The 13752-nt window shown below is 45.6% G+C and overlaps 2 protein-coding genes across 2 annotated transcripts; one reads left to right on the top strand and one right to left on the bottom strand.

Annotated features, from left to right (window-relative positions):
* Positions 1-3569: 3569 nt before the first annotated feature.
* On the top strand, positions 3570-7144 carry LOC100833264 (probably inactive leucine-rich repeat receptor-like protein kinase At5g48380). Its single transcript, XM_003568399.4, has 3 exons — positions 3570-3864; positions 4770-5635; positions 5758-7144. The coding sequence occupies exons 2-3, from the start codon at positions 4817-4819 to the stop codon at positions 6751-6753; spliced, it is 1815 nt and encodes a 604-aa protein (XP_003568447.1). The 5' UTR covers positions 3570-3864; positions 4770-4816; the 3' UTR covers positions 6754-7144.
* An 821-nt stretch (positions 7145-7965) lies between these two features.
* LOC100833574 (putative disease resistance protein RGA1) lies at positions 7966-11937 on the bottom strand. Its single transcript, XM_003568400.4, has one exon. It carries the CDS (start codon positions 11609-11611, stop codon positions 8273-8275), a length of 3339 nt encoding a protein of 1112 aa, XP_003568448.1. The 5' UTR covers positions 11612-11937; the 3' UTR covers positions 7966-8272.
* Between the last annotated feature and the right edge of the window lie 1815 nt (positions 11938-13752).

Raw genomic sequence — 13752 nt, forward strand, 5'->3', positions numbered from 1 at the left:
CTAACCTTATACAAAATTTGCTTCTAAAGTTCCAATGCATCATCTTTTTATCTCTCCACTCTCTTGCTCTATCTAATTTGAAAATTCTTATAGTTTTCATATGTAGCATCCAAATATATCTTTCAAACGATTCCTATATTTTTTTTCATGTTTTATTCAATATGTCATATGTGTTGTAGTAAAATAAAACCCTTATATGTGCCGGGCCGTAAATCTTAGGTGGTAGCGACCAAGTCAACATTTCACAAACACGAGTCAAGACACACATGTGACGCAGTCAATCCTACATGGCGAAAGAAGACAAGTCAACAAGTCAAACCTCTCATGCCATGATCAAAGGGTCAAATGAGCTAGAGTAGGGGGCAAGAAAGATGTGAGAAGGAGGCCCTTAGTTCATGGTGGACCATGGACCAAGCCACACTTTTCTCACATGGTGCACACAAAAGTTATGAACCAAAGGAGCTATTTTTACCATTTTGCCCCCACTTTTCTCTCTCCTTTAAGGGTAGCCATGATCTTTTGTCATGAACCCCTAGGCTATAAATACCCCGTTATGGGGGCATGTACTATTCACTCTCACTTGAATAAACTCAAGAGGAGAGGGCTAGAGTGCTCCCTCTAAGGTTCGCTCTCGCGCGCCGCTCTCGACTGAAAGTCGATCGGCCTCGAGGAAGCCTTCTAGGGGACTCTAGTTTTGAGGTTCCGAACCAGCCAAGGCTGGCTCGGGTTCGAAGGAAAAGGGGTTGGGTTAAAGTTTCGAGGGTATCCTAACCTCGATACTTGAAAAGACGCGTGCGGTCCAAGTACGAAACGGCCCCGACGAACCTCTCGCCGAAAGGTGTCTTGGGAAGATCCGCTCGGCCCAAGCCCTTGGCTAACAACCCCCTCGAAGGTTTTCCTAACATAGGATTAAGTCGCGCCCGCAGGGTCGACCGAACCTATTTAAAAAATATCGACGTGTCAACTTGTCCAAGTGTACGGCGACCTTCGTTATAAGGCCGGCGTACACGCCCTACTTTTATACCCGCATGCCATCAAGCATTGGCACCCCTTACTCTAACTGTTGTCGAGAACAACAACAATATGGTATTCCTTTTTTCTGCTCGAAACACACGCTGGAATATAAGTATTTTATATTCCTTTTTTTCCCTACAATATGGTATTCCAATACTATGTTTTCTATATTACGCTGTTTTTTGGATTCATTTGATCTAAAAAATCCCTTAAAGCCGTAAGAAGTATAAAACATAAGTAAAAAAAATTGGCACAAGTAATGCGAGTGTACAATATTATACATATGTTATATGTTACTGAACTAAGGAAAAGAAGCGACCGCGGTGCACACATTGGCTAAAGCATATAGGAAATTATTCCCATTAGTTGATGGTGAAAGATTAGTCAATTTTGGATATTTGATGTTGTGGAGGTTGTTCCGATACGCCCGAGCTTGTATATGTTTTTCCACATTCACACGTCCAACATCCAAGATGTTGCAATGATTCTGTGAGACCATTTTGCAAATGCTAGAATCATGTTGCAACATGTTTCTAGTTTTTTTAAATGATCTCATGATCAGATTCTATTACCAACAATAACGGAACAAGACATGATTCACCACACACAGAGTTGTTCACACACTTGCCGCCGTACACGGCTAACAAGAACACATGCAGACCTAATTGTGAGATCGAGATAGGCAATCAGAGGGGGGTGAATGATTGCGCGGAAGCAAATTAATTTTTTTCCCAAAGAGTAAAGTACACCCGCGGTCCTAATATTAGTCCTAAAATTACTAAACTGCATATTTAGGTCTCAATATTTTGTAAAGTGGATCACGACAAGTCCTAAGCTCGCCCAGGAGTGTTTGACCGGCCTACGTGGCGTGTTGACCTAGTACACGTAGGCAAAGGGGCCTGCTAGACATAACTGATGCGAGGAAAAATGCACCGGCGGTCCTAATATTACCTAATACACGGCATATTCATGACGGCATATTCATGACGCTACTGTTTAGTATTTAAATAGCTCTCATCCAGCCACGGCCGGACCTACATGTCTTCACGTCGATGACACTTCATGCCATCAACTCTTCTTTTGATCTCTTCAAAACTCAACCATCACGTGTCGAATATCTCCAATACCGTACATCTCGGTATAAACAACGTACTCCCTCTATTTTTTAATATAGGGCATATAAAATTTTCATTCGTTTTCCTGAATATAAGGCGCACGACTGCCCCATCCATGCACTGGCGAGATTTGCTAAATTCTCTGCCCGTCTCACGCGCTGGAGCGGTTTGGCTGCTAACTCAAAAGACGCACGCGCGGTTGCTCCCGTGGAGAAAAGGAGGCAGCCTGTGGTTGCATGCATGTATGCACATCAGGCAGTTGCCTCTTCTAAAAAAAAAAATCAGGCAGTTGCCATGCGGGGAGTCAACAAGGGCCAGTTGCCGTGCGGGAGCCAGACGTGCGCCATGCCTTCCATCGATCAGTTCGGTATGTCCGGTAGCTTGCGTTAATATTAGCGCTAGAATTTATACGCCTTATAAAGAAAAACGGAGGGAGTACGACAAACCGGTGCCCTTCCGAATCATCGTAGCTTTCATTTTCATTGTTCATTCGCACGAACGTCCCGCATGACGTTGATCCTCGACCTCAGTTTCTCCCAAGATTCGTCCCTTGATCCCGTCATCGACCACGTTCCTCTAGCTCCGGCAACACATGAACGTGAACACACAAATAACCAGTACGAGCACAAGTTGACGACTTGACTCAGGGTAAGTTTCAACACAACTCACACCATGTTTTCACATAAGAAACTAATAGATCAACACACCACTAGCAAAGCACTAAGTCCAAACAAGATACATGTCATTACATAAATATCCATATTATCCAAAGTATCCACATCAATGTTTCATCTAAAACACTTGCCAATGGTACACATCACCTATGATTTCACACTAATAGTAGCCTTAAAATGCTGATAGTAAAAAACAGAATAGTCAGTAACATATGCGGTACAGAGTAGGCAATAAATGCAGTATCACTCATCCTTGTCGTCTTTGCTCTTCGCACGCTTACTGGTTACTCCTTCAGCATCGTCATCCTTTTCTGCAACTTCACGGGTCTTTCTCCTGCCAATCCTTGTTTGAGCTTCGTGGTGACGGAGCGCCTCCACCTGCAGTACCTCCGCACCCGATATCGTAGGAATGCACATGCATAACATACTATCTCAGCACGAGATCGTATGAATGTTTTCTAGTTGCTGCATGTGCATGTTTTCAATGTTGTACTCACTCCGTCACATATTAAGTGTCGAAATATTACATGTATTTAGACATTTTTTATATAAATACATTCATATTTTGACAAACTTGAGACACTTGATATCGGACGGAGGAAGTATTCGTTGTGACCAGTTTTCGCAATAATTTCTTTGCAACTAACGGGGATGTGTTTTTCTCAGACCTCTGTATTTGCCTATGGCGCCGGTCCATCTGCAGGAGCAGGACCGGTTGGAGTTGCTCCCACACGTCTGAATGACAAGCTGGCGCTGGCGCCGTAGCCACTCCTCCGGCTCAGCCCGGCCGGCCATCCATGGAAAAGCAGACGGGTTGACTGGGCCGGTTGACCAGGAAGTCAGTCCGTGGATTTCCGCGTCCCCTCTCGCTCTCGCCCCCACCCGCTTAGAAAAACTCCCGAGCCTCCATTTTCTTCTCTTTTCTTTTCACGGGCGGCCCCCGGTCCTTCCTCCTCCTGGCTGCTTCCAATTACTCGTCTTCCTTGCCCCGTTCCGCCGCTTTGCCTCGGGGTCCGGTCCGTCCTTCCGGTTCCCACCCAGGCGGCGAAGCCGAGCTTCAGGTAAGCCACCCACCAAGTTTGCCTTCTCTTTCTCCCCCTGTTTAGGTTTCTTGATTTTGTAGCTGTTGTGCGTGTTCTCATGTGAATGATGATAATATATAGTCCGTATGATATTTGCGGGCTCCGGTTTGGTTGGTTGTCGAGGGCTCTTGGCTTCTTGCTCCCTTTGGAGGGTGTGCAGTAGTGGTTCATGCAGCTGTGAGCTATGGCGAGAAGGCATGAAATTTCGGGTGTTCAGAGTTCGTTGATGGGATTCCGGGAGAGGATTCCAGCAGCAGCCAGGGTTTTTCCAGTGCTTTTCGTTGGAAGAAGTCCGGTCCCTGGGTGGGAAATCAGGGAGAAAGATATCATGTGTCTGGATGGTGCGGTGGCCGTTCTTTTTAGAGATTTTTTTTTCTCCTCCTCCCTTAGATTTTCTTCTTTCTGAAAAGTAGGCCGCCCTTTTTTGCGGTTCGAGCCGTTTTCCCTTGGTATGAGAAATCGAGATAGTATTGAATAAGAAAGCCCTTTTGGTTGTATAAAAGTACGGAGGCCTCGATTGATGGTTCAGGACTCAGGAACTGCCTCCGGTATAAGTTTACACGGTTATTGCTAAGGATGCTGATTAGTGACTACCGTCCATCCAATTGCACTTATTCCTTGGTGCTAATCTTTTAGCAGAATCTTTGCATAGTGTGTTATTTGCTACGGCTAAAGTGGGAATCAGTTCTCCACTGATGTCGCTGCACGTTATTGTATTGTTTTGTTTTTTGCTTTTCAATATTGCAATCAAAATCGAAATTCCCATTCTAGATAGTCCTAGAAGATAAAAATTACCATAACAATTGTCGGTTCAGAATTGGTTGCGGCGACCACATAATATGCACATATCTGATTTTGTAAATTCGATTACATTTTACCTGTAGGTGCAGCTTGAACTTACAAGTGGTGTTGCTCACCAAGGGGAGGTGGCATGACAAATCATTGTCCTCCTCTGAGGGTTATTCTTCTGCTGTTGTTGATCTCCAGTTGCTTCTCTTCTGATCTTGATGTCCAATGCTTGAGATCTGTACTGCGATCAGTAATTGACCCCAATCGTATACTCATATCCTCATGGAATTTTGACAACAGCAGTACTATTGGTTACATATGCCGATTTACCGGCGTGGAATGTTGGCACCCGGATGAGAACCGAGTTCTTTCTTTGCGCCTCGGCAACCTTGGTCTTCAGGGTTCATTTCCTCAAGGTCTTCAGAATTGTAGCAGTATGACTGGGCTGGATTTGTCAAGTAACAACTTTACAGGACCCATTCCTCTAGACATTTCCCGGGAAATACCATATTTGACATTATTGGACCTCTCCTACAATAGCTTTTCAGGATCCATCCCGCAAAATATTTCAAATATGACATATCTAAACCTCCTCAATCTCCAACATAACCAGTTTAGTGGTACAATTCCACCACAGTTTGATCTTCTTAGTCGGTTAGCTACATTCAATGTCGCAGACAATCGCTTATCAGGGTTTATTCCGTCTTCACTACGAAAATTCCCGGCATCAAACTTCGCCGGAAATCAAGGGCTATGTGGAGATCCATTAGATGAGTGCCAAGCTTCGTCAAAGAGCAAGAACAACTCTGCAATAGTTGGAGCTATAGTTGGTGTTGTGGTCGTGATCATAATTGTTGTAATAGTTGTGTTCTTTTGTCTGCGGAAATTACCAGCCAAGAAGGCTAAAGGTGAGGATGAGAATAAGTGGGCAAAGAGTATCAAAGGAACAAAAGCAATCAAGGTAAACTACTCCGTTGTTACTATATTATCTGTCTCTTGTAGCACAAATAGAAATATCCAGTAGATTGTTCACAAAAGTTTTAACAACAACATACTATCGTTATGGCTTTCTTGATTATCCAGGTGTCTATGTTTGAGAATCCAGTTTCAAAGATAAAACTAAGTGATCTTATGAAGGCTACCGACCAATTCAGCAAAGAAAACATCATAGGTACTGGGAGGACAGGGACTATGTACAGGGCAGTATTACCTGATGGTTCTTTTCTTGCTGTCAAAAGGCTACAAGATTCACAGCATTCTGAATCACAATTCACTTCAGAGATGAAGACTCTTGGTCAAGTAAGGCATCGCAACTTGGTTCCTCTCCTGGGATTTTGCATTGCTAAGAGGGAGAAGTTGTTGGTGTACAAGCACACGCCGAAAGGTTCACTCTATGATCAGTTACACAAAGAGGGGGAAGATTGTAAGATGGATTGGCCGCTGAGGTTACGAATCGGTATTGGTGCAGCAAAAGGCCTTGCATATCTTCACCACACTTGCAATCCTCGAATTCTTCACCGCAACATAAGCTCCAAATGCGTCATCTTGGATGAGGACTATGAACCAAAGATTTCAGATTTTGGACTTGCTAGACTTATGAATCCCCTAGACACCCATCTAAGCACCTTTGTCAACGGAGAATTTGGAGATATTGGTTATGTGGCACCAGAGTATGGGAGCACTCTGGTGGCCACACCAAAGGGTGACGTCTACAGCTTTGGCGTGGTTTTACTTGAGCTCATCACCAGCGAGAGGCCTACTCAGGTTTCCTCTGCTCCAGATAACTTCAAAGGGAATCTAGTAGAGTGGATTGCTTACCTATCAAACAAAGCAATTCTCCAAGATGCAATCGACAAGTCGTTGATAGGCAAGGATCATGACAGTGAGCTGATGCAATTCATGAAAGTCGCATGTTCTTGCACAGTCTCCACGGCAAAGGAAAGACCCACGATGTTTGAGGTTTATCAGCTCCTTAGGGCCATTGGGGAGAAGTATCATTTCTCGGTTGGTGATGACTTGATGCTGCCACCTCTTACCACAGATGGAGAAACCCCGGACGAGCTCATTGTTGCCATGTAATCGCAAACCCATGCATTGCAGAAGGCAAACATGACTGCAAGGCCGTCCTCCTCTTATGATCTTTCTTCTTTCCATGGGCATTACCATGCTCAAGCGAGTAAAGTGTCTCTTATCAGCAGCAGTATTGTAGATTACTGCATGCACTGTATATATAGTTCTTGTAGCCTGGTTCTTATCCACCCTTAGGGGGTGGTGCTAGTAGCAGGAAGGATAATTTTCATACGACCAATTTGGGAATGGAGATAGCTTTTAGTTTGTTAACCCTTGCGTTACTATGTTCATGGGATTGCGCTCTGGTGTCCATTTTGCACTATCTATCTTTGTATCAGATAATGAGCGAGTGCTAGCATGCAAATAAATGAAATGGAGATTATGATATTTCCTTCCTTCAGAAATGTAGTCAGCCTTTTGGATCTTTAACCACTAATTTGTGGGAAATAATATGGTTTGACTATATGAAACTAACATCAATGAATTTATTCTACAAGATTATTTTACTTGTGGTTTTTAATTATACGTTGATGGCATTATGATTGAAAGCTGCGGTCAAATTTATTGAACAGAGGCTACGAAGGTTCTGATGAAATCTGAACTGAAATGTGATCGGTGTTTCCTATGTATTTTTCTTCAGCCATCGTGTACAACTTGAAACAAACTTAAACCAGAATGCTCATGTCTGGAGTAAAGAGGATTGTAAGAAGTGGGAAGAAACAAATTTACAAGCCGTGATTTACCGTGTACCAATAATTATCCTTGAGTAAATCACAGAGCCACTGGTAACCCCAGCAGAACCTTGTGTTTTCTATAAAAACCTGGGCGAAAGCCTTTTTCTTAAAAAAAACAGAGGCGCTATAAATAGATTGCTCATGCCTGCATATTTTTAGATAACACAAGAACTTTATTTGCTCCCGGCATCTACATTGAGGCATGCACATAACCTCTCATGCCATATAGAGGAGATTGTAGGTTCGTCGGTGGATGCACAAAATAATTATTCAGACAACTATGCATGAAATACCGGTGTTGAATAGACTTGCTCTCTGTAATTCGTTTACCAATCAGGCGACGAGAATCTTTTGCAACAAAAAGAACATTGCCTATCTGATATCTTGTGATTTAGTAATGAATAAAATACACCGTTTGCTACTCAATCTCAGCACATGGCTGTTCTCATATGCAGTACATGCAGGTGAACTGCACGGGCTACAGATAGGAAATGAAATGAAAATGCACTTCAGTCAATATGGACATTAAAGACGGATCACATAATAGTCGGAGTACAGAAACATCATGCTCCCTCCGATCCATAAGTTGTCGAAATATTACATGTATCTAGACACTTTTTAGCATAAATACATCCATATTTGGGCAAATTTGAGACAATTAATATGGATCGGAGGGAGTACAACAATTCCATCCCATGGCAGGGTATTGGCACGAATTTCATCTCACACATCCCGCACATTAGAGTTTCAGACAAAAAAAATGGTACCAGACGCACCTGCACAGCAACCTCTTGTCAATGGATCCGCTTTATCGGGACATAAGCTACTTTATCCCATTCTGATCCTACCTTGAGCTGCAGTTGGTTCAACAGCGCTGGCTTGCACCCAATCAGATCAAGAACTTGCAGTGAAGATGGGAAGTCGCTTGGCAGTGACTCCAGCTTCGTGCAGCTCATTATGCTCAATTTTCTCAGAGAATCGAGGCTGCTGAAGTCACTAGGGAAAGATTCCACGGTGAGCTTGGAGCAATTTTCGATCAATATGCTTTCCAGTGTCACAAAATTTGGCAGCGAATGCAGAGAAGACAACTCAGGGCATTGCCGGACGTGTAACGTTGTTAAGCCACTCGGATTCTCAATATGTGGAAGATATTTTATGTTGCTGCAGTTGTCTATCTCCAGAGAGGTAAGTGATTGTAAGCATCGCAAACAAGTGCCAAGTTGCTCATCTGTTATGTCCGAATGAGAGATTTGCAACTTCTTGAGTGAGGTTAGTGCCTGAAAGTCCTTGAACTTCACATCTTCGCAGCGTTTCAGAGCCAAAACTACAATTGATTCCACCTGTTGCTTCCGCAGGAAGCCATCTGTAAGGATACTGGAAGAACAAGTCTCCAATGCAGCATTGAACGCTTGTGATGATGATGAAAAGGACAGCTTCATGTGAGAAACAAACCCTGTATTTTTGACAGTTACCTTCCTGACAGACGGTGATAAAGGAGGCACTTTCACCAATTTGGGACAGTTCAAAAGACTCAGCTTATGGAGCTTGGGGAAAACATCAATGTTCTTCTCTTCTTCGGTCCACTCAACCAATTGCAGCATATCATCGAATAAAAGGTCTGTCAGACATGGAAATGCAATTGAATTGGTTCCATGGAACTCACTGCCGATTTGTTTCACTGAGCACATCTCTTTCAAATGCAAAACCTTGAGGCAGGGAAGTTGCCCAAGAGGAGGAAGGACCTCCCATTTTCTACAGTTGGTCAAATATAAAGATTTAAGTAGGCGCAGCGTATTGTCCTTCTTGAAGCTCATGCCCAACCAACATGGTGAAGTATTACCATGATATCTTCTAATACGGATCTCTTCAACATGTGGGTGTGGTTCAAGGCCTTCTAAGACTTCAGCGTCAACAGAAGGCATGATCTTACCAGTCGAATTCCATTCTAGTTCCAGCACCTTAATACCCTGTTTCTTGATCAGGCCAGCTTTCCGTGCCTCTTGTTTGCTGGATACAACATCAAGATTCTTGATATGGAGCTTTCTTCGGAGATCATTCATATCATACAAGTCTTCTAACGTATGTCCTTTTTCCCTTTTAACGTGGAACTCAATTGATCCCTGGAGATGAATCATTTTCCCAATACCCACAACTTTCGATGTACTTGCCCTGTCCATATCCAAATGGCGCAAATATTTCAAGTTCTGCATATCCTTCGGAAATGCCTCGAGGTGGCATCTCTTAGGGATTATTAGGGTCTGAAGAAGAAACAGCTTTGTGACTGACTGTGGGAGTATTGTAATTGTTTTGCAAAGAGCAAGGTACCTCAGGTGCATCAATTGACCAATTTTATCCGACAGGGCAACCATATCGCAGCCATCCAAACCAAGCACACGGACACATTTTAATTCTTTCAGGATATCATCTGGCATTTGACTAAGGCAAGACGAGGAATCCTTAAGAATTATGAATGTGCGCAATCTTTTGAGCTCGCACCGGCCTTTGAGGTGCATCACTGCATCACTGGCAACAGATAAGTGCCGGACTGTACGAGGTATGTGTTTCTCTTCAACACTTTCAACTCTTGCACAGTCAATTCGTGAGACACTCTCAGCCAGGTCATGCATCAGGTCATGAATGTAATAGTAATTCTGACGGCCCTCCTTGCGCTCATGGAAGAAGGACCTCTCCACAAGCTGATCAAAGTACTCCTTCCCTACATCCTCCGGTTTCTTCCCATCAGCTGGACGAATGAAATCCAGAGCCATCCAAATCTTAACCAACTTGTCACGCTTAAACGGCCAGTTTTTCGGGAATATGCTACAGATGGCAAAGCACGGCTGCAGGTGCTCCTGAAGGTTCCGGTAACACAGCTCTAGCGTCGAGCTAACATTGTCATACATTTCCATTTCGGAGATCCTCTTCCACTTACTGATATTCCGGGTACTCTTCAGCATCCCGCCGACGACCTTGGCAGCCAATGGCAACCCCTTGAGCTTCGGAACAAGCTGCTCCCCAATTGCCTGCAATGCCGGATGCTTGGCAGCGCTGTCATTACTAAAAGCAATTCTAGTGAACAGTGACCAAACATCGGCAAACGGCAATCCGTCCAACATGACCTGCTTGCTCGCATTCAGCAAGTTCGCAACAATCTTTTTCCGGGTGGTGACCATGATCTTGCTCCCTGGTTGGCCACATCTAAGAGGAGCCAACACCTCACTCCACATATACTCATCCATCCCCTCTTTGTTCCAGACATTGTCGAGAACCAGAAGGAACCTCCGGGACGAGACGGCCTCCTTGAGCCGTCTCTGGAGCCAATCGAAGTTCTTCATGTCGTCAGGGACTTGAACCTCCGCAGACTGCAAAATTTGCTTCACGAGCTCAACCTTGTGGTAAGTGGCAGCGGGGCACACCCACATGACCAAATCAAACGCGGCCTTCACCGAGTCGTCGTGGAATAGAACGCGCGCCAGCGTGGTCTTCCCCATCCCGCCGTGCCCCATGATCGCAGCGACGGGGATGGCAGCGGTGCGCTGATCTGTGGCGACCAACCAAGAAACCAAGTCCTTCCGCTCCGCGTCACGCCCAAACACGTCGCCATCTTCCAGCAGCGAGCCCGTGACGGGGCCGTCCCAGGTGAGGCGGTGGCCGCCGCTGAGCTCGCCTGACCACGAGGCCTCCAGCCCCGCCGCCTGCATCAGCCGCCCGGAGCTGGCCATGACGGAGTCCAGCTTCTCGACGACGCCCTTTAGCCTGTTGAGCGACTCGTCGGCGCCGACGAGCTGCTTGCCGATCTTGACGAGGGAGGAGCGCGCGCGGCCGACCTTGCCTCCGTCGGGCTGGAGGAGGAGGAGCCTCCGGTACTCGAACTCGTCGACGACGTCATCGGCCTCGTAGACGGCGTCCTTGAGCTGCAGCAGCCACCGGTCGAGGCCGCCCCTCGCACCGCGGCTCCGCTCGACGGCGCCCGCCACGGCGCGGAGCTCCGTGAGCGAGCGGTCAAGCTGGTGGAGCGCGTCGGGGACGCCGCCGTTCAGCCACCTGATCCTGTCGGCGGCGCAGGCCTTGGCCTTGTCGACGACGATCCGGATGAGGGGGCACACCAGCCAGCCGGCCACCGCCTCCGCCATCTCACCCCGCCGGTCGGAGATCCAGGCCCTGGGCGTGTAGGGGGGTTAGGGGGAGTTGACGAGGGGTCAGCGGCTAGGTGGAGTCGCCGTCCGCTGCTCAACCCGGTGCCCGGCTCGTGGGGTTTGTGGAGGAAATTTCGGTTGGTTTGGGTTTTTCCAGGCTTCTCCCGGTGGCACGGAGAGCATTGACTGACTCGGGGCAGCGGCGCCGGCGACGCGGACGGGCTCGAAAATGTGCTCGGCGAGTGCGGTTTTCCCAGCACAGTAGGACTTCTATCGTCCAATACTCCAATGGCTCAGAATGCTCAAGATTGGTGTGGACTAGATGCACAATTTTACATGGGAAACAATGTAATGGTTGATTGGATCGGCCTGGTCGCATGCGAGTGCAGCTCGGCTCGAAATTCCGTACGGCCAGGATTGACCACGTAGAATGGCTAAGAACAAAGTTAGTTTGGTTATCTCTCTGCTTGCGCTCGTGCCATACAGGACAGTGTCACGGGTCGGAAAGTTTTACTCACCGCGGATTCAATATGTCTGTCTTGGGGATTTGAATTTGTGTCTTCCCGAAGCCGTTTTTTAAGATTTGATGAGTTTTTTTACTCTGTCATGATGTTTTTGTTGGTTTGATCTTTTATGACTTTGGAGTTTTTCTGACATTCTGGTGAAGATCATCTGGTTCGACCACCTACACTACAAGAGGATCATCCCCGGCCCAATGACGGTCAACACGCATGAGTTCTCATCTTTTCGGATGGGCAACTCAAGAGATTTTTGAAACCTTTGAAGGTAGTCAGGTTCATGAAGGGGCGCGAGTGGCAATGTTGCCACTCGAGTCTAATCGCAGTCTTTTGTTTATTCCTGGACATTATTTCGTGTTACAAAGATTGATACCATGAAGAATATGGTTTTGAGAGATTTCATCATGATTCTTAGTTATAGAGGTTACTTCAGATTTCTTGTGTCTATGATCCGAAATACTAAATTTGTAATGGTTTTCAAGATTGAATAAAGTTACAGATGATTTAAAAAAAATAGAAAGGTCACAATTTGAAATTCCAGGATTAAAGATTAGAAAGTTAAGATTTACTCTTGAAGTTTCAGGAGTAAATCAGAGCATCGGGTCGGCATTGTATCTGAGACTCTGACCGTCGCACCAGTTGCAGCGGTGGCAGAAAGAAAACCGAAGCCAACAACCGCCCAGAACCCTAGGTGAGGTGAGGTCTGATCTTCTTCCGCTTTCACCTCGCCGCCGCAGCGCCGCCCACACCACACCGCTCTAACCTCGTTCTATCTTGTTACTCTTGAATGCTCCGCCTGCGCTGCTTGTTGCGACGTCTTCGACTTCCTTTCGTATGTCATATTTCGATTCACCTTCATTTTTTTTGGTACTCCTGGTTACCAACACAAACAGAAAGTGTATGTATCTGGTAAACTCTGGTTAGTGTTGTAGTGTAGATGGCTCAACGACAAGGATTCATGTGCATCTGAAAAAGGCGTAGGCTTTAGTGGCATCTCCAATGGCTCGTTTCACATGAATGCATAAAAGTGATTAGCCCGTCTGAGGTTCGTAATCTTAACAATGTGAACTTTTTTTTGGGAAATTGGCCAGGGGACACCGTTATTTTCTAACATTTGTCCAAACACACCGCCCGATTGTGAATTTGCTGAGTACCATTATCATTATGTGTCCATTTGCTGAAACACACCGCTGGTCCAAAAACGGAAAATTGACTTTCCTGCATATTAAATTACCATCTTACCCCTTCTCTAATTAGCTCTCTTTGCCGTTTTGTTTAAATTTAGTTCTGCTGTTCAGTGTCGCAAAGACATTGTCAAACGGTTTAGGCTTGTGCTGTGTTGTGTGGCTACGCACTCCTACATGGAAATACTCATCAAATTTTTAATTGCTCTGTTGTTGCTTAATTCCGTATTCCATGTGCATCGAATTACGCAGGAACAGTCATGTGATCCTTGTTTGCTTTTACTTTCTGTTGGTAGATATCTCTGTCTTTTCCCTTCGAAAGCTAGATACAATGAAAAGTCTATATTTTGAATATTATTGAAGGACTAGCAGAAACACCCGTGCGTTGCAACGGCATGCGACTGCATGGAGGGAGGAGACCCGAAGGACACCGACA

This window comes from Brachypodium distachyon, chromosome 2, assembly GCF_000005505.3.
Source record: "Brachypodium distachyon strain Bd21 chromosome 2, Brachypodium_distachyon_v3.0, whole genome shotgun sequence".
Lineage (NCBI taxonomy): Eukaryota > Viridiplantae > Streptophyta > Magnoliopsida > Poales > Poaceae > Brachypodium > Brachypodium distachyon.

Coding starts and splice junctions, on each gene's coding strand:
- LOC100833264 (XM_003568399.4), top strand. CDS start 4,817: ATGACAAATCATTGTCCTCCTCTGAGGGTTATTCTTCTGCTGTTGTTG. Junction 5,636..5,757: donor AAGGAACAAAAGCAATCAAG/GTAAACTACTCC, acceptor TTGATTATCCAG/GTGTCTATGTTTGAGAATCC.
- LOC100833574 (XM_003568400.4), bottom strand. CDS start 11,611: ATGGCGGAGGCGGTGGCCGGCTGGCTGGTGTGCCCCCTCATCCGGATC.